Raw genomic sequence first — 20,905 nt, 5'->3', positions numbered from 1 at the left:
AACTCATTGATTTATTCTCCTAAGTGCTCAGCAAGAAAAAGTATGCTTGCAGAGCAGCTAGGGCCAACATCTATTCTTGGAATCTTGTTTGACTCAAATTTAAATGTCGATTCAGCAATGAAGCGTGGTATGCATTGACAATTTGGTGTTTGCATTTCATAACGATTTAAACTTTCAACATTGATTCCGCTGTGCTTTACCAGCCAGACGTTTCCATATGAAGGGTGGCACTCGCCAAATCGTACAGAATAATCAGAAATTACAGTGACTGGTAACAATACCAAGGCAGTGCTTGAATTAATTTCAGCTTCTTGTTGTTCTCTTGCATTAACTTTGCTATCTTTTAAAAAAAATTTCCATCAATAATCTGCCTTGATCTGACAGCCTGAAATTTAAAGTACCTGTAGGGATCATACCATTCCAAGTATAGGTGGAAGGCACCAGGTAGGAAACTCCCGGCCCGAAGAAGGACTAAACTAGCCTTCTTTCTGATTTGTTCATTTTCTACATGCAGAGATGGGGGTGGGGGACATTTAAATACAAGATTCTCCCAGCTCCCCATGTCAGGAATTCCTTGCACATAGACTGCTGTATCCTAGTTTTAATTCTTTCACTCCTGCATGAAAACCTGTGCCTGCCCAAATTGCAGTTTCTATTTCGCCATAAAGTTACAGGGAAGGAGCCCTGTGGGGCATAAAGATAGAGAAGGAACCCTGTGGTTTCTATTTCATCATAAAGATACAGAGAAGGAGCCCTGTGGTGCAGAGTGGTAAGCTGCAGTACTGCAGTCAAAGCTTTGCTCACGACCTGAGTTCGATCCCGACGGAAGTTGGTTCCAGGAAGCCAGCTCAAGGTTGACTCAGCCTTCCATCCTTCTGAGGTCAGTAAAATGAGTATCAAGCTTGCTGGGGGTAAAGTGTAGATGACTTGGGAAGGCAGTGGCAAACCACCCCATATAGTCTGCCTACTAAACGCCATGATGTGACATCACCCCATGGGTCAGTAATGACCCGGTGCTTGCACATGGGACTACTTTACCTATAATGATACAGAAGCCTTTCCATGGAAGAGCACCTACTTTGCAGGAAAAGAGTCTCAGGTTAAATGTTCACCATCTTCCATTAAAAAGGATCTCAGGTAGCTGTTGTTAGGAAATACCCTTCTCCGCTTGAGACCCTGGCTGCCAGTCAAACCAGACAATACCAAGCCAGCTGGACCATTGGTCTGACTCAGTGCAAGGCATCTTCTTCAGGGGAGTAGTTATAGTTTGGCAGCAGGTCACCTGCTTTGACTGCAGAAGATCCCAGGTATAAATAATCCCCAGCATCTCCAATTAAAGCATCTAAGATAGCAGGTGTTGGGAAAAACCCAAAGCGCTGGAGAATAAATAATCCTGAGCCAATGGAGTGACTTGATATAAGGCAGGTTCACGTGCCATATACAGAGAAGAGGCCAGAGCTGCTTAGTGGTGCACCACTTGCTTCGCATGCACCGGATCCCAGGTTCAATCCCCGTCATTTCCCACTTAACTGCAAGTAATTCTTCCTGAGATCTTGATGAGCTGCTGCCAGATAGAGAGAGCAATGGTCCAACTCGATCTAAGATAAGCATTAGTTTGGAATTGATACCAAAACTAGTGCTGGGGCAGTGAAGGACATGTTTGGAGGGGACCTGATGCCTTGCTGAAGCTAAGCACATTTGGGTCTGTTAAGCGCTCAGATGGGAAACCTCCTGGGAATCCCTTGTCTGCCACTTTGCATTGGATCCCACTATGAAAGAAAGGTGAGATATTAATGCACAGAATAAGCAAACTCGCTAACACAGGTGCTTCCAGCGAAGATAGCTGCTGCAAGATATGAACCCAACCGTTTCTTACCTTCTGTTGCTTTGTTTATAGCTGCAAGGGTATTCAGTACCCGGGGAAAATTGTCTCCTGTGTACAGATCATGTGCATCAAACAGCTGTGGGAAAAGACAAAAAGAAACGTCATGGGCTTCCCAGCTCAGCCATGCAATGGTAACTCAGTAAAACCAGGGTCCATCCAGTAGACGTAAGAGACAAATCTCACCTGAACTGTGCCTCTTGAGGCTGCAGGTAAATGTCTGAGTGCTCACCGCATGTAGAAAAATAGCAAGTCAGGGAGACTCAGCCAAGCCTTCCACCTATTCCCCCCCTACGTACCAAGAAATTTCTTGTCATGATGGAATATTTTTTTAAAATGTCATCTCCTCCATGAATGAAGTTGTACATACCCTAGGGAAAGCTTTACCATTGGTTTCTGTTTGTGGTTTCATATAGGAAGGAAAGTGTAAACAAACTGTGCAGACCCTTTTCATGTGTCTGGGCATACTGTAAAGGAGCAGCAGCTTAGTCTTTTGACATTGGTGATGTGGGATCTTTCCCTCTTCTCAATATTAAGAGGAAAAGAAAGAAGAAGAAAACTGGACTGGGGGCAAAATCATACTTCCGGACTAATAGGGAACTAGTTTTCCACTCCAACTTACAATGGAAAGTATACGGGTTTTCATCATACAGATGCCAAATTGATGCCACTCTGCGCCAATAAAGAATCATCGCCTACGTCAGCTTTAAGTTGTTACCAGAAGTTCAGACAATGGATGACTCTACCTTTCTTCTATGGTCTGAAAGCCCCATTTTGTCTTGGACTCACCACTTGGCTTTGGATAAGCTGTTCAGTCTTAGCTTACTTTCCCATCTATAGAATGAAAATACCAACGTACCTCACTGGGATGTTTGTAAAGACAAACACCACACCAAAAACTGTAAAACAGTTTTTAGATTTAAAGCATAGTATAAACCTATTTGTGTTTGGTTCACCAAAGCTTACAAAACCCTCTGGAGACGTTTTACGTGTATAACATACCGGTAATCCACCACCACCCGCACACACAAAATAGCCCCTACCATGGAGATCATAGTTGCAACATAATCAGGCACTACCATGCCTGAATAATATTGTACATGGAACGACACTGCCACATTTGCAGTCTCAGAGTCAAACTAGATGTTCTAATACCAGATTTCTCCAATGTGTAGTTTAGCCTTAAAAATCAGCTGGGGGGAGAGGGAGCTTAATTTAGACTGAGTTCCTGGTGCTGGGAAAAGGATATTTTAAGGGATGCTGGGAACTCTGCAGCAAATTGGCTCAGAAAGCAAACATGCCATGTTCAACAGTCACCATCACTTGTGAGCTGATAACCCAATAACCCATCTAACGTGGCCCTTACAGTGCAGCCCTAAATATATTTCTGGATCTTTCTAGATTCCACCAGGCATTTTGTTCAGAACACTCAAGGTCAGCTTTCTACCATCTATTCGCAGTGCTGCCTGTTTTTGGAAGAAGTCTAGGATGTTGGTTGTCAGGTGCCAAATAATCATGTTTTATTCTGATGCCTGAGCTAAGATTGTATTGTAAGGTTCTGTATTTTTTAATCTCTATTGATATTGTTCAATGAATGTTGTGAGCTGCCTGGAGCACTGTGTGTAAATAAAAAAAATTCACTCAGAAGTAAATGGCACAAAGTTCAACTGGGTTTACCTTTTGGTACAAGCTCTTCAGTACTATAGCCTACAGAAAGGACCAGGTCTTTTTCAATCTGGCACCTAGCAGATGGTGCAAAACTATTTTCCATTACCAGAGATGTCAGTGGAAGCAACTAAAGGCTGCAGATGTTTCAGTGGCTTGTGGGAAAAGAAGGGGGCATCCTCACCCCCCCCACACACACACACACGTCAGCACTTTTACAATTGCACCCCTTAACTGCCAAGTAGCTCTGTGGCTTTTGCCTTCCTGGAGCAATACAGATACCACACGGCACTCCTCTACCCACAAGTTCAGATTCTTAATTTTCACTCAGAACAGAACGAAAAGGGCATTTCTTTTTTTAATCCAAGGGCTGAAGTGTCAGTTGCCAGCAACTCGTACCCAAATGAGATCCTGGATTTGGGGTTATCTGTGTTGTGCCTTCCTTTACCATCTGCGGCCTGGCACATTTGATTCCTCTGGAACTGTGTGTTCTGCAGGCAACTGGGAGCCACGTACCTCATCAGATCTTACTCTACGCGCACAACACACTGTGGCCTTAGTTTACGTGGGTAGGTCTGGGAAGGAGTAACGTGATCTCGCCCTGAGCTCTTTTCCAGCCCTGCTGTGGTTCTATAAAATGTGAATGCAAGCATGCTCTCGCTCTCTGCCTATGGCTTTTTAAAAAAAAACCCAGAAGATTCCCCCCCAAAGATTTCTGAAGAGCAGGGGTGAGCAGCCTGCAGCCCACCAGCAGCTACTAGTTGCTGGGATTCTTGCAAAGAATGGTGGCCTAAGTCAACCTAGGACTCAGGGCACATACCCAGGAGCACATAAGACACGAGGAACATGTTAAGGCACATTCTGGACGGATCCATGGCTCAGGAGTTAGGGCACATAATTCGCATGTACACATTCCCAAGATCAGTCCCAAATTCTGACTGGCAATGGCTCTCCAGTGAAAACAACAATGAATTCTGTAGACCCTCCAAGAGTAACCAGTGTATTGTGGCAGAAGCTTTCCAGAACGTGCTTCACTGGGAGCAGGTTTCTGGAATTTACAGCCCTTAGAGTCGCATGGCTCCCAGCTTACTCTATTTTCATGCCAAATTCATCCCCAGAGTCATGAAGCAGAAGGGGGTCTCCAGTGGAGAAAACTAGCTTTTCTGCTTATACCATTAGGAAATATTTTCTAACAGTTAGAGCGGTTCCTCAGTGGAACAGGCTTCCTCGGGAGGTGGTAAGCTCTCCTTCCCTGGAGGTTTTCAAGAAGAGGCTAGATGGCCATCTGTCAGCAATGCTGATTCTATGACCTTAGGCAGATCATGAGAAGGAAGACACCTTGGCCGTCTTCTGGGCATGGAGTAGAGGTCACTGGGGTGTGTGTGTGTGTTGGCGGGGGGAGGTAGTTTGGAATTTCCTGCATTGTGCAGGGTGGTTGGACTAGATGACCCTGGTGGTCCCTTCCAACGTTATGATTCTATGGTTCTATTCTACGAGAGCGGAGAGGCAGGTGGAAGGCAAGGTGGAATGGGCAAGCAAAAAAGTTCAGCGGGGTGCCCTGCAAGGAGCATTGCACAGCTGGCAGCAACAAACAAAAAGAATGGCGGTGGGTGATGGGAGGATAATGGCGAAGGAGAACAGGTCAACGTGGCAGGAAGGGACGCAGCAGAAGAATTACTTATTTACGTATCTGTCTGAAGAAGCCCACCTTGGTATGGAACCCCAGGCAGAGGGACCTGCAGTACCCCAGCATTAAAGCTGGTGTGGGGAAGGGGCGGGGAGTCCGTCAATCAGTCGGGCAAGCTAATAAGGAGGAGGGCTCAGAGTGGAGAAAGAAGCAAGGCAACTGCAAAACCAGAGAGGGGTTTGGGCAGGGCCGGTGCCAGGCGTTTTTGCGCCCTAGGCAAGGCGAACGACTTGTGCCCCCCGCCCACCCCCCCATGGCTAACCAATTTTCAAAAACAGATGTCTTGCAGGAAAAAAAATAAAAGCACAAAACTTTTTAATAAGACGTTACAATTAGTCACATCCCACAGCACTGTTGGGGTACTCATCTTAAAATAAATATGTATAAATCGTCAGTTGCATTTCCCCCCCGAGAAACGAATCCGTTGAAAGCGGCGCCCCTGTGAGGTCTGCGCCCTAGGCGACCGCCTAGTTCGCCTAATGGCAGCACCGGCCCGGGCTTGGGGAGGGACCGGGGCGCGCGGAAGGGGGGTTCGCGGCCGGGGAGGGGCGCAGGGAAGGGCGCGCCAGGCGCAGCGGAGAGGCCAGCGGGCGCGGAGAGGGGGGGGGTCTCCCTGCACGCCAGACGGCCGGACTTGCCCGAAGACCCCCCAAGCGCACGAAGGAGCGGCGAGAGCGAAGCCGGGAGCGCCGCGGCAGGCGGGCAGGCGGGCAGGCAGGCAGGCAGGGGCGCGCAGAGGGGCTGCAGAGGCGCCGCCGGGCAAGCGGGAGGAGGGGATCGGGGCCCAGCGGAGACCCCGAGCGGGCGCGGGGGGCCCGGGGCGGAGAGGGGCGGCCACTCACCCAGCTCAGGGTCTCCGCCGCGGCCGGCCCATGGCAGCCGGGGCCGCCACTGCGAGGGACGGGCGGCGCCGCGCTCTGACCCGGAGCCGGATCGCAGGCAGGCAGGCGGGCGGGCGGGCGGCGCGAGGAAGTGACAGGCAGGCAGGCAGGCCGTCCGGCCGTCCGCAGCGGGGCGGGCAGGCGGGCAGGGTCCGGACGCCCCCTCCAACCGCGCCGGGAGTCCCTCGGGCGCGCAGCCAAACCCTCCCTCTGGGGATCGCGTTGCCAGCGGGCGGCCGGGCGGGCGGGCGGCGGCCGCAGTCTCCTGAACATGTGCAGAGCGCTTTCCCTCGCTGCCGGGACGGGCCACGACTTTCCGTTGAGGATGCGGGGTGGGGTGGGGGGGATTAAGAGTGCGGGTAGTCCGGCTCCGTGGCCGGCTGGCCGGGGTGTCCGCTCGCCCGATGGGTGGGGGGGGAAACTGGATGTCTATTTGCAAAATCAACAATTACTCGGATTAAATACATATTTTGTTATGTGCAAATGGCTTTAGATACCTGTTAGGTCCATAAAATACCATATAGCATAGGTGTGTGTAAAGTGCTGTCAAGTCGCAGCCGACTTATGGCGACCCCTTTTTGGGGGTTTTCATGGCAAGAGACTAACAGAGGTGTTTTGCCAGTGCCTTCCTCTGCACAGCAACCCTGGTATTCCTTGGTGGTCTCCCATCCAAATACTAACCAGGGCTGACCCTGCTCAGCTGCTGAGATCTGACGAGATCAGGCTAGCCTGGGCCATCCAGGTCAGGGCATATAGCATATATTCAACCCAAAAAACAGCAATTTGTTGTTGACAAAGGACAGCTGGATATATCAAGGGCCCCATTACCTTCGATAGCTTGGGGCTTCATCAGACCTAAATCCAGCCCTGCAAGTGGGCCCCCTTAAACATTAGACCGAGGCTTCTTAAACTTTTTCCACCCGCCACCCCTTTTCACCCAAGAAATTTTCACGCGGCCCTGTGTATATAGGACTATAAATCAAACATTTACTGATAATAAACCATGAAGAAATTGATTTTTAAACAATTCTTTGGTGTACATATAATTTTACCATTTACTTTTGCCAAATTTTTTGTGACCCCCACATTCAATTAACCCCATATGGGGTCATGACCCATAGTTTAAGAAGCTTTGCATTAGACAATATGTTAAAAATAAAAATTTATAAAAATTAAACAATAGCCTTATTGTTGTGGGTGAGGCCCCTTTGTCTCGCGGCAACCAATATTTTTAGACCCAGTCCGCCACTGGTCTGGCTGGTTTGAGCCCCGGCCCTTCTTGGGAAGTTAAAGCCAGGGGAAGGGGTCACGCTGGCGAGCAGGCAGGAGAAGGGCGAAGGGTTGAAACTTTGGTTTCAAACTGGCTGCCTGGGTTCATTGCTGGTAAGGAAGTTTCAGTGGAAAGCAGGGCCCTTTCGCTGACGTTTCTTTGCACGAAGCAGCTCATGGGAGAAGTCACGGTTGGCCTTCTGTTATTCTCACAACAGCCTTGTAAGTTAGGCTACGCTGAGAGAAAGCCCAAAGCCACTCGGTGAATTTAATGGCTTAACAGAGATCCAAAGTGAATTGCCGCTAAGGAAGCCCAGCAGCACCTCACAACTCTATGTACTGGCTCTCCTGGAAGGCATATTTCAGATCAGCGTTAGGTCCTTTTTGGTTTCCTTGTCCTAAAGGCAAACCTTTGTAGACTTTCCACAGACCTTCTTTCCTCAGGATACACAATTTTTCATAATTTATTTCATAAATTTTCATAATTTATTTAAAGCTGCTTTTACATTCTGCCTTTTCACCCAGATGGGTCCTCAGGGGAGCTCTACATAAACCATGTTTTCTTCTTGGAAAATAACAATGCTTAAAAAGAGTGCATCTGAGCACGTGAAGCATATCTTTGCTGGACTGCATACTCTAAAACTGGTTTATCTACACACTGCACCAGCTTGAGACATGCCACTGTAGGTTCTTTATTGAACTATTTCCGCCCTGCTTTTTGGGCATCGGGCCCTCAAAGTGGCTTACACCAATAGAAACCAATTACGATGCGTCATAAATCAGAAACAGCAAAGCACAATAATCAATAAAGCATTAAAAACTCAGCAGAATAAATAATCAAACATGCCACACCAACAAAATGAATACAGCTTCTCAAGCTATCACATTCATGAATGAGGTTAGTCTGGCAGCCTACCAGGCAGAACAGAACTCCACATCTGAACCCACCAGTTTATAAATGCTTGCGCAACTTGTGAATGCAACCCAGCGGCTATGTGCCTGACTACGTCCCTCCACTTCTGGTGCGGTGAAACAGAACAACAAAAAATGGGAAAAAAACTCAACCAAAAATGTAGAGAGAGCTTCAAAGGTTGAGCTACGAACTATACACTATAAATTACATTTATTGCTAGGTGTACATTATAAAACTGCTAAAAACACAGGGCCTGGAAAACAGGCTACATATAAAAATATCACTTATAAAATTCTTATACACATTTGATATACAATCAGTGTAAATGATTGTCAATGCTAGACCAGATGCGTTTCGACCTGAATAGGCCTTCCTCAGTGGTCATAAATACTAGAAAGTTCTATTAAAAAAACACATCTGGAAATGAACCTTGTGAGATATTTTTATCGAATATTTTGCGTGGCTTGATGTGAACTCTTAACCCAAATTGTGTGTCTTGCCACATGGACAGTTGCTCACACAATGTGATACAGAATTCACAATGCTTCCTGATGTGTGTACATCAACCTGTGATAAATCTTATTGTGTATGAGAATGTTTTAACTGATATTTTTATATGTAGCCTGTATTCCAATTTTATAGTGTAAAGGTAAAGGTAGTCCCCTGTGCAAGCACCAGGTCATTACTGACCCATGGGGTGACGTAACATCCCACCGTTTACTAGGCAGACTATGTTTACGGGGTGGTTTGCCTGTGCCTTCCCCAGCAAGCTGGGTACTCATTTTACCGACCTCGAGGATGGAAGGCTGAGTCGACCTTGAGCGGCTACCTGAACCCGACTTCCATTGGGATCGAACTCAGGTTGTGAGCAGAGCTTTTGACTGCAGTACTGCAGCTTGCCCTGACATGGATGGCCCAGGCTAGCCTGATCTCGTCAGATCTCAGAAGCTAAGCAGGGTCAGCCCTGGTTAATATTTGGATGGGAGACCACCAAGGAAGGCCAGGGTTGCTGTGCAGAGGAAGGCACTGGCAAACCACCTCTGTTAGTCTCTTGCCATAAAACCCCCAAAAGGGGTTGCCATACGTCGGCTGTGACTTGACAGCACTTTACACACACATACTGCAGCTTACCACTCTGCGCCACGGGACTCTGTACACCTAGCAATAAATGTAATTAGTTTGTTATGGTGTATAGTTCATAGCTCAACCTCTGGGGCAGTGAAGCAACAAAACCCAAAGCTTTTATCAAGCTTGTGGGCTGCTGTGCGTGGTCAATGGCTTGCATTCTGCTTAGTGGGTCAGTGGCCACTCCAGAATCCCATGTTATCCCATGAGCTGCTGAGGCATCCACTTCTGACAGCCAGCCAGCCAGCCATAATCCAGACAACGGCTTCCGTTTTTCTCCAGGCCCCATCTTGTCTAGTCATGCTCAGAAATGTTTCTGCCTCAATAACAGTTACATTAAGTTGCTAAATAAAGTTTGTTCAAAGAATCCACTGTTCCTCTCTCCCCTCCCACATATGGCACCTGGTGGGTGTTGCCATATGTAGCTAGAATTGTCATTTTCTTCTTTCTTTCCTCTCTTTCCTCTCCTTTCTTGCTGTCATGCCTGCAAGCCCAGCTGGAAGGCCAGGGGAAAAAATACACCAGCATTGCTAAAAAGTGATTTGAGCCTGTGGGTCCGTTATGCTAATGGTAGTGCTTTTCTCCAGTACAAGAAACCTTCTGCTTGGGCTATTTCAAGTGTCCACATTGGCAGAAGACTTTTTGCACTGAGGGAAAGCACCACCATTAGTCAAGCAGATCTACACGATCTAAATAAGGCGAGCTGGAATTTACACCATGCTTATGAAAAAAACGATAATGTATGAACTCTGGACATTTGCTTCAATGGGCACCAGAGTAGGGCTTAATCAGTGCCAGGGCTAAGCCCCAGGATCTGTTTTAAACACCTGGGCTACCCATTCAACCCAGCCCCTTGGTGTGTGAAATCTCAAGGATGCCTCATGTCCACCTACCACCTATACCAGCCAAGCCCTTGGTGATGGTGGTTTAACTCAATCCCATCTTCCTCTCCTTTGTCCTGGCAGGGTGTTCCTGCTCATGGACCCATTCCAAATATTTATGTGATGAAAACATTTATATCTCGCTTTCCCCCTTGGCTCAAGATGGCTTCACTGTCTTTTTCCCCTTTGTCAAAATCTGACGTTAACAGTACTAAATAAATTGGTTTGGATCCAATTTTGCCTTTCCGTTCTTGGTGGAAACTTTGGTTTCCTCCATGACCAGAAAGGCACCGGGAGGAGGGGTCAACCTAGGGGAAAAAATATTACCGGTACCCTCCAATAGCATACTAAATTGGTTCTCTCAAATACCAGATTCAAAAAATCTTGAAACATTTCTAAAAATAATTAAAGGGTGTTTGCTAAACGGAGAGAAGTTAACATGGAGAGAAGCTGAAAAACTGGGTTAAGGGAAGCCTTTATTTCAGTGACAGAAAATATGTTTTGCATCTTATTTTATTTGTATCCCAATTTTCTCCTGCCTCATTTCCAAGATGGCTTGCAACACAAACAATAAACAATCTGTTAAAATATTTATGGTAAAATCCTAAACAGTTAATACCTTTCTAAACTCATTGACACCAATGGACTTAGAAAGGTGTACCCACTTAAGATTGCACTGTTAGAGCCTCCCGGGTGGTTTGGGAGACCCAAACAGCCTTGCTAAAGGGTTCAACCCATCCCCTCCCCAATGGAGGGGCAGGTTGAAAATGAGGCCCGCTGGCTTGCTGTAGTGCCTGCTTCATGCTATGTGAGGGCTGCCGTCTTGTGGCAGCCTACCCACCTCACACTAAGTAACGGATGTTGGCTAAGCCTACCCGCATGCGGCACTGGTTAAGCCCACCCACAAAAGGCCCACCAAGGCTTTTCCCAGTGGCATTCAAGGTCCAATCCACTTCCGGATCTCAAAAAACAAAATCAGTGAAATGCAACAACTGTTTTTTTAAAGAATCAGAAGAACCAGCAATGAAGCAAGCTGGTTGAGTCTGCAAACCAACCAACCACTAAAAGTCTGACCAAATAAAAGATCACCCAGATGGCTTAATGTGTAGGAGTGGGGAAACAAATCCAGTTCACCAGATTAGCCTCCACTGCTCATGTGGAGCAGTGGGGAATCAAACCCCATTCTCCAGATCAGAGTCCACTGCTCCAAACCACTGTTCTTAACCACTACACCACGCTGGGACACCTCCATAGAAAAGGTCTTCTCTCCAGCAGCCTGTTTCTGAACTGGGAGCACCAAGACCAGAGTCTTCAATGCAGACCTTAAAGATCAGGAGATCTTATGGGATATGTCAATCCTTCAGGTGCCTTGATCCTAAACTTAACTAGGATTAAAACACTTTAAATTGTGCTCACCGTTAATGATAATCTTTCTGTACAGTGAAATATTACATATACTGTAAAAGTATTATTTAAATGGTCTTTTCATAACAATTGTTTTTTTTAAAATGCCCAAAGTCTCTTTGTTAAGTCCCTGACCTGTCCCATTAAAAATTAGAACTCATAAAGGCCCTTAAGTGAAGCTTTTGTGGGGGTAGGGTGGGGTTCTCTGCCCAGCAAAGTTGATGGCTTTTCTGAGCTAGATAAAAGATCAGACTCGATACAAAGCAGTTCCATATGTTAGCACTCACCTCCACTTTAAGCGCAGCACACCCATTTAAGAATTCCTTTATGTTGCCAATGCAGTCGGCTTCTGTCTTGGGCTCCGAACAATACTAAAAGAATCAAAAGCCAGCGATGAACATCTTGACAGCTCCCATCAGAATCGCCTGTTCTGTTTTCAGCAAGCCTGGGTAGATATTAGACTGCGTATTTGTACTACTGAATGAGACAGCTTGGCGCTGGAGAGATTTTTAGAAGAGGGTGGATCGTGGTGGGTGTGCGGTGGGCAGAGGCAAGCTGTCAAGCCAGGAAGAACGAGCAGAGCCAACGGAACAACTGAACCAGAAAACGTCGAGGCTCGCTTCTTGTTTTGAATATCAAGAGGATGACTTGGCCCTCGATGATCACCCTGCCCAAAGCCGCACCGTAGCGTATATCAGGGGGTGTCTGGATGGACTTTCCAAGGCTAGCCCTTTTTTGCGGGGTGGGGGGGAGAGACATTGGTGTAAGAGGGGTGCCTCCCTGTGATTTTGGAAAAGGGGGAGGGAAGATATTATTAGCTGTATTTATGGTGACAAATGCAGAACAAGAAGGGACTAATGCTGCTAGCTTCTGCGTCAGTGTAGAGCGTGGCACTGGCAGCAAGCTTCTAAACCGTTACAGTTGGGTAGGAATGCTTGAAAGGTGATAGAGGAACCCCTCCTGTCACTTCACCCTGCATCAGATTTCCTGTGATTCAGGGGCAGGGCTGGGGCTGTATCATGTATACACCCTTGCTGCTGCCCGTGATTTGCAGGTCATAATCTGAATCCATGATTTTATTAATCTTGAAAGCTGCCAAGCACATTATTCCAAATAAAACATACATTTGCATAATTGAGGGAAATGTATAGGCTGTTCCTTTCCACGGGCCAGAGTTGGGGTACCTCGGTGTAGAATTTGAAATTAATCTGGTATTGCTCTGGTATTGAAACAAGGGCCCTGACCTGGATGGCCCAGGCTAGCCTGATTTCATCAGATTTTGGAAGCTAAGCAGGGTCAGCCTTGGTTAGTATTTGGATGGGACACTACCAAGGAAGTCCAGGGTTGTTTTACAGAGGAAGGCAGTGGCAAACCATCTCTGTTAGTCTCTTGCCTTGAAAACTACGGAGTTGCCATAAATCAGCTGCGATTTGACAGCAATTTACCCACTCACACATTGAAAGAGGGAACAAGACCGCTTTTGCCATGGAGGCAAAAACAAACAAACCCAAAAAACCCTGAGAGTTTCTGCCCTGCTATATATCCTCACTTCTTTTATACAATGACACCTAAGTATATGAGTAGTGGCATGGAGTCCTTGAGACGTACATTTAGCTAGATGGAGAGATTTTGCAGTTAAAAGGTTCCTGTTTTTTTAGAGGGTAGAGGAAGTATTTCACTAACAGTCTTTTATCACACTGCTGTTTCCTCTTTCTCTTCAAATAGTTTCTTCTTTCATCAGTCCTGCTTTGCAAACATTGCTGATTAGGGGCTGTGAGCCCCAGCCCCAGCCGATGAAACTTATCAGCAATAGATTTGGGACAGTCCAAAGAATATAGATCTGTAGACAATGCATTATTTATGGAATTTGCTACCACAGGAAGTGGATGATTTTGGCCCCTGGTTTAGACAGCTTTTAAAAGGAAGGAGATGTGAGACATGCATGGAAGATAGGTCTAATGGGGGCAATTAGCCACAATGGCCAAATGGCTAAATCGAACCTCTGTGTCCAGAGGCAGCCACTGGAATAAATAACAGTTAGTGGTGGGGGCAGCAGGAAGGGAAATATTGCTTTGTTGCAGGTTTCCTCAGTAGCCACTGTGAAGAAGCAGGGCAAGATATGTTGGTCTGATCTAGCAAGTGGATGGTATGTGTAGTGGTTAGAGCATCACACTAAGATCTGGGTGAGCCAGGTTTGAATCCCCACTCTGCTTGGAAACTTGTTAGGTGACCTTCGGCCAGTCACACTCTCTTAGCCTGATCTACCTCACAAGGTTACCATCACAGCAATCACCCTGTGAGGTAGACCAGGCTGAGAGTTACTGACCCAAGGTGAGCCAGTGAGCTTCACGGGCAGGCGGGGATGCAAACATGGGCTTCTGAGGGGTCACTCTGGCATCTTAACCATGAAACAGCCCTGGTCAGCTCTTCTTCTATCATGGGATTCAAGCTGGCATATACATGGAAGGGTTTCCAGGAGGGGGGGGGCCCATGTTCCACCCAGGCACTGACTATACCAAGATAGGGTTGCCAAATTCCAGGTGGTGGCTGGAGATGCCCCGCTACTTCAACTGATCTCCAGGTGACAGAAATCAGTTTCCCTGGAGAAAATGGCCGCTTTGGCAATTGGACTCTATGGCATTGAAGTCTCTCCCCTCTCTAAACCCTGCCCTCCTCAGGCTCCACCCCCAAAATCTCCAGATATTTCTAAACCCGGAGTTGGCAACTCTATACCAAGATCTGCTTGGCTTCAGCAATGAGGCTTTATTATGCACCTTCTTCCATTTTAGCACGTGATAGTTCTCAGACTTGAATGCCCCGTGGACAGTATTCTAGTTTGCTTGTTTGTTACAGGACCATATAGAGCCTGCTGCATAAAAATCAGACTTCCAATTCATCTTTCATGTGTTGGCCATAATGTAAAAGAATCAGAGCCCTTGACAAACATCTCACTGATATGAAGCACATATAAGGGTACCACTTCCTACCCACTGACTGTGAACGCTTAACTTTTCCACTCCCTCTAGACATGCAGAACACCTGCATCAGAATGTAGAAGGAGGCTGGTTTTAGCTTGCCCTCCATATATTCCCTTCTCACAGCTTTTCACAGTTGAAAGCAGACACTTGTGTATCTCCAACCCTTATTTTCTTAGGGAATTTTTATCCCACCTTTTCTTCAAGGAGCTCAGGAGGGGCATACATGGGTCTCCCCTGCTCCATTTTACTCTCAGAACAATCCTGTGCAGTAGGCTAGGTCGATAGTAGCCCAAGCTGTCCCTGTGAGCTTCTCTTCCTGACAGAGTGGGGATTTGAAACCAGTCTCCCAGATCCTAGTCTAGCACTCTTTAACTACTGCACCTCACACCAAAGATTGCTACCCAATCCTGCCCTCCTTCCTTCTCTGCATACTGTGCATTTCTCAGCAATGGCTTGTCCTAGCTTCTGCAGCAAGATGTGTCAGTAAATGGTTTCATTAAAAAAAAAAAAAAAACCTTGTGAGTGTTTAATCTAACAATGGATCTAATTGTACTCACAGAACAGCTGCAATTCAAATGCATTTAATGGCATTTACTGTCTGGATAAGCAATTTGGGGGGGAGGTTGTAAAGGACAATGTGCTCTTGAGCCTATGACACAGCATCTTTGGTAGGGTGCCAACATCCAGGTACTAGCTGGAGATCTCCTGCTATTACAACTGATCTCCAGCCGATAGAGATCAGTTCCCCTGGAGAAAACGGCCGCTTTGGCAATTGAACTCTTTGACATTAAAATCCCTCCCCTCTCCAAACCCTGCCCTCCTCAGGCTCCGCCCCAAAACGTCCCACCGGTGGCGAAGAGGGACCTGGCAACCCTAATCCTTGGGCATGCTTGTAGCTACCTCCTTCCCTTTAAATATTTAATGCCTTGGAATCTAGATTCCCTTTTCTTACAGGAGAGATAGGCCTAATTTAAACATGATGCTGGGGAGACAAAGACACTGACACATGGGACTCGCACATTTAAACCCTGCAATAGTCGCATATGCTTGCTTAGTATTCCAGTGCAACGCCAATTGTCCATGCTACAAATTACTGGCGTGCTTAAGCACACTTGCAGCACAAGGGCTCCCTCGAAAGGGGTTTGGAGGCAGCATGACCCCTGCGCTGGCGTAAGTGCTGCTTGCACTGTCCAAATGGACACTTCTGTAGGTGCCGGAGAGTAGCATGGCAGCACTATGTAAGGGCGCTGGTGCAGCCATGGCTGCAGTATTTCTCCAGGGCAAGGGCTAGCGCCAGTGCCAAAGGGGGTGTTCCTGGGGGAGGGGCTGACTTTAGTCAGCTCCCTAAGCCCTTTTGCCCCGGGAACGCCCCCTTTTGCCGGAATCAGCTTGCACCTGCAAAAATGGTGGCATAGCCCCATGGAACTGTATACAGCAGTTCTATGGGGCTTGGGGGGATTTTCCTGTGCTTGGCGCAGCAAACTGCTCCGGAGGCAGCCCAACTGCACTGTGGCTCATCGTCAAATTGCCAAAGCGGCCATTTTTTCCCAGGTGATCTGATCTCTATCGGCTGAAGATCAGTTGTAACAGCAGGAGATCTCCAGCTATTACCTGGAGGTTGGCAACCCTAGTCCCCAGCCATGGCCACAACTCCCTCCCTTCTTTGGATTGTGCTGTTAGATCCTTTGCACAGATGGTAGGCCAGTTTGAGTGAGATGTCATGTGACTGCAAAGTCATCTGGACTAATTCTATCGCCACAACAGTATTACCATATTGGTATAATAACCTCAATTTCTATAGCTCACTTGGTAACTCTGGATCACTCATAGCTTAATCTACCTCACAGGGCTGTTGTGAGGATAACATGGGAGAAGGGAGATGTAGGCCACCTTGAACATTCGAAAGAAGTGCAAGAAAAACATGCTAAAAATGTGCTAGAGTGTGAGCTATCTCAAATCTCCTATCAACCAAGAAATATTTAGAAGGCTGTCAGCAAGCTGCTATTCTCACAGCACTCTTCCTACGTCTGCAATACAGGGAATACCCCTGGCCTACTCTACAGAGACGTTGCATTACTGAAATAGTGCTTTGGAAAGTCTATGAACACACTGACACTCTATGTAATTTTGAAAGGTCTTAGGTGATCTTAGTGACTACCTTTCACTACCAACATTAAATCAGTCTCTAAAGAGTGAGCACGATATAAGGGGGATTCAGTTTCTTACTAGGGTCAAAGCTTATGGTTGCAACAGGATACTCATCACCCCCATCCCAGACAGGTGCCATTTTCACAGAGCTTGCAAGAGGGAGCTTTGAGCAACAAGCAGGGTTAATTGACAAACTTTACCTTGTCTATAGACCCTGGAAGAAGCCGTAGAGCAAGCTTGCACAAGACTACTCCATTCTTCAAGGACGTTTTGAGGAACTGCTCAGGGTCACCAATCCGCATTTTGGGGGAGTTTAGGGCCCCCAACGAAATCAGCCAAGTCACTATTTGCTCTTCTGGATTCATGGTCGAAGACCTTCCGTCTCTCGCACAGGACCTTCTGTGCAACCAGGCCTAAGCCACATCCGCGATTGCATCTTCCTGCTTCTTCTGGGGTTGGTGGGAGCGAGCAGAGCTAGCATTGACTGATTGCCCTGCACTTAAAGCCACAAACCAGTTGATTTCTTCAAAACAGAAAAACAAGGTACTAGAAACTGACTGTGCTCTGACTGGAGGAACTGGTCTGTGTGCATTTTCAATCATGATTTCTGGTCTTTTTGCAAGCAGGTCTGCAGAAGTTTTAATCAGGGGAAGGAAGTGCTAGAAGCTGGATCGTATGCAGTAAATAAGATATCCTGTTGCCCCCGTCCCTCCAGGCCTCACAACATATGAAACTACCTTCTGCCAAGTCAGAACATTGGTCCATCTAACCCAGTATTATTTACGACAGCGGCTCTCCAAGATCTTGGTGCAGAGACTAGACGTTCCAGGCCTGAGATCCTTTTTGAGCGAGATGCCAGGGATTGATGCTGAGGTCTTCTGCCTGCAAAGCATGTGCTTTACAACTCAGCCACACCCTTTCTATAAAAGAGAAAGGAGACACGGGCTCCACTTGCGGTAGAACGAACTAGTAAAATCACAAGGTGGTAAGAGTTGATTGTACCACTTAAAGACTGTTTATAAAGCACTGGTTCCCAACCAGGGGTCCGCGGACCCCTGGGGGTCCGCGAGAACTAAATTAAGGTCCGCGAAACAAAGTTATAAACCCATAATAAATTAATATTTTCAATTAAAAGTTCTCTATTATAAAATATATATTCAAATATTATTCTAAGTTTAATGTTTAACTAACAGTTATGATTAAAGTTTATTTTCAAATTCTCAGAATTTTTATTTTGAACCTTGGGGTCCCTGCACCGAACAAAAAAGTCCTGGTGGTCCCTAGTCAAAAAAAGGTTGGGAACCACTGTTATAAAGGGTGCCATTTTAGTGCTGCCCATAGACAGTATCTATCCAAGCAAACAAAAACCCAAGTCTAGTAACATCAGAAGGAAAATGTTCTAGCCAAGCCTGACATGGCTACTTTTCTAAAATGGGATCCCCTACTTTCAGTCTAAAGAGATAAAGCCCTTTCTACTTCGGCCACCAGTGGTATAGAGTTTGTTGGACTAGGACATAAGAGACCCAGGTTGGACTATGATATAAGAGACCCACTCTGCTATCAAAGGTGCTGGGTGACCTTGGGCCAGTCACACACTCTCAGCCTAACCTCCCTTACAGGGGTGATGCAAGGATAAAATGGAGAGGACAACGTAAGCTCCTTTGGGTCCCGTTGGTGAGAAAGGCAGGGTAGGCTGATCCTGCATTGAACAGGGGGTTGGAGCAGATGGCCTGTATGGTCCTTTCCAACACTATGATTCCATAGTATAAAGTAAATAAATTTCTTTTGAGCATACTGACCAGGATCCAATCAACTTCTGCATTAAAAACCATCTTCTTCAAAAACTGCAGCCACACTGCTGAAATTGTACTATTTACAGAGGGTGCCACAAAGGCACCCTCACAAAAAGCCCAATCGATCTCCCTGCTTACACATTGATGCAGTTTTTTTTTTAGAAAGACAGTAGTCCAGACATCTGTTTGCAGCTTTGCACTCATCAGGTAGCATGTTGGTTTGCCAAGCATACATTTAATGTGGTTTTAAATCAGGGGTGCGGAACGTCAGGCCCGGGGGCCGTTTTAAGGCCCGCGAAATCATTTGGTCTGGCCCTTCGTGGGTCCTGGCAGATCTCTAGCTCAGAGGGATCTAAGACTGGTGATCCGTCCCCTCCCGCGGACAGGAATAGCCTCTATTCAAGGTGGATGTGAGTTTGTTTTGCTGAGAAAAGGAACCTTTTTTCCCCTTTGCAGAAGAGTCTTCAGCTATGGAGCTACTAGGACTGCCCAAGAAACTTTGTTAACCCTTTCCCACCTGGGCCTTGGAGAAACATATTCTGTCTGTACTACAAGAGGGCTGGGGGCAGAAGTGGTGACAATGGAGGGGTTAAAGGGGGCAGGGCCAGAATACGCAGGGGGTGAGTTTTTAGCCAGTGTGTCCTCATTTCACCCCTGCAGGCAGAGGTAGCAGGAGCAGGCTGTAGAATCTGGCCCTGACCATGCGGAGCAGGAGCAACTCTGGCGTGTGGCTGGATGGCTGCACCCGGCTGGTGCAACAGACCATCCTGTGCTACCAGGTGGGCGAGTGCACCACCGGTTGGATGCCTGCCTGCTTGACTGCGCCGGGGGGGTCACCTGGGGCAGCTGCCTGCTTGGGGCTTGGTCAGCTAATTTTAAAGTTGATAATATTATATGGCCCGCGAATGATGTTATATCCAAATGGCCCTTGGTGGAAAAAAGGTTCCCCACCCGTGGTTTAAATGAAAAAGGAGAAATGTGTACACCACATTGAGCCCTTTGGAGGAAGAGTAGTGATCGTGTTTTATTCTGCATGCTTGAAATTGTTCTGTACAGTGCATACATACAAGCTGTATTTGTGCACACGTCTGCTTGACTCTGCCACCTTTTAAAATGCCCTTTGTGAATATTGTTAATGTGACATGGAGGAAAAATGAAGTCTAACCATGCTCCATGCAGTTTATCCCTGGTTTCCTTTCCCAGCCCTGCTTTCTCCCCACCTCAAACTATTTCACTGTAAATCGATAGAATCCCATCTCCTTTATTAATAAAGTGATAAATGTTACGAAACACAATAGTAATTTCTGTATGAAAGGAAGCTTGTAACATATAGCTAATTTGAATGACCTGGTGTCTACAGGGGATTATCTTCCTTGTACCTTTGTAGCCCAATTTGTGTATTAGGGTATGTCATGCCTTAAGGGTTTTCTGACTGCATTGTTTTCAAATTCTATAATCCTACTTCTATTGTAGTGTTATTGTAGAGGTAAGTAAATAACTCTTATGACTTCCCTCTCCCTAAAGGCATGCAAGAGGTTCTGCAGCACTAAAAAAGGGGCTGTGGGGGCATTTATAAGATTGAAGGCACACATGAAATATGAAAAATGGCCAAAGTGTATCTTATTGATGCAAGCTGATAAAGCTTCAGTAGGACCAGGAGTGCAATCCTATGCACTTACCTGGGAATAAGCCCACAGTAGAATTTCCTTTCAAGCAGTCCTGCATGCAATTGCCTTGAACGTAGGAGCTTAAGTTGACACAGGTCTGCTTTGATCATTTCTTTGGACTCTTGTACCCCTTAACATACTACTGAAATTCAACTCGCTTCCTAGAAGAGAATTGCCCTGTTCCGTTTTCTAACACAAGAGACAGACAACAATGAAGGAAAACCACAGAACACTTTTATTTGGCCTAACCAAAATATCTCATGTGCAAATGTCCAAGTTTTCCAGAGCTAATCTGGTTTAACAGTAAAAAACACGCAGGAAGGGAGAGTAATGCAAGGAGAAAAAAAATGGTTACAAGCTATTGTAAGGCCTTCTATTTTAAAAACCCACCCTCATGCTCTGAAAAACTTAAAACATACGTGCACTATCCAATTTTTGTTTTGGGAAGGGGGGGTTCTTTTGACCAGGTTATCTAATCTACAGCAGCAATGAATAACCATGGGTTACTAAGATTGACGCAGCTCCATCTTCCTTTTGCCTCTCATTGCTCCTCCTCCAATGTTCACCACTGCGGCATCTTGCCCCAGGAGTTTGACAAACTGACAAAAAAAA

General features: G+C 46.5%; 1 protein-coding gene across 2 annotated transcripts in view; it reads right to left on the bottom strand.

Moving 5' to 3' along the window:
* The window catches only part of ARHGEF6 (Rac/Cdc42 guanine nucleotide exchange factor 6), a 59,824-nt gene extending 42,577 nt beyond the window's left edge, over positions 1-17,247 (bottom strand). The window contains exons 1-3 of one of the 2 annotated variants that reach the window (XM_056859931.1): positions 17,034-17,247; positions 11,995-12,078; positions 1,877-1,961 (exon numbers count right to left, since the gene is read on the bottom strand). In XM_056859931.1, the coding sequence (XP_056715909.1) occupies positions 1,877-1,961; positions 11,995-12,078; positions 17,034-17,198 (334 nt within the window). In that variant the 5' untranslated portion in view covers positions 17,199-17,247. Of the gene's footprint in view, positions 1-1,876; positions 1,962-6,076; positions 6,099-11,994; positions 12,079-17,033 lie in introns of those variants that run through there. The other variant, XM_056859930.1, reaches the window with a different exon arrangement.
* Positions 17,248-20,905: the final 3,658 nt, after the last annotated feature.

Source organism: Euleptes europaea, chromosome 13, assembly GCF_029931775.1.
Source record: "Euleptes europaea isolate rEulEur1 chromosome 13, rEulEur1.hap1, whole genome shotgun sequence".
Lineage (NCBI taxonomy): Eukaryota > Metazoa > Chordata > Lepidosauria > Squamata > Sphaerodactylidae > Euleptes > Euleptes europaea.
Note: the sequence above shows the minus strand (reverse complement) of the source record. Positions and strands in the feature narration are given on the sequence as shown.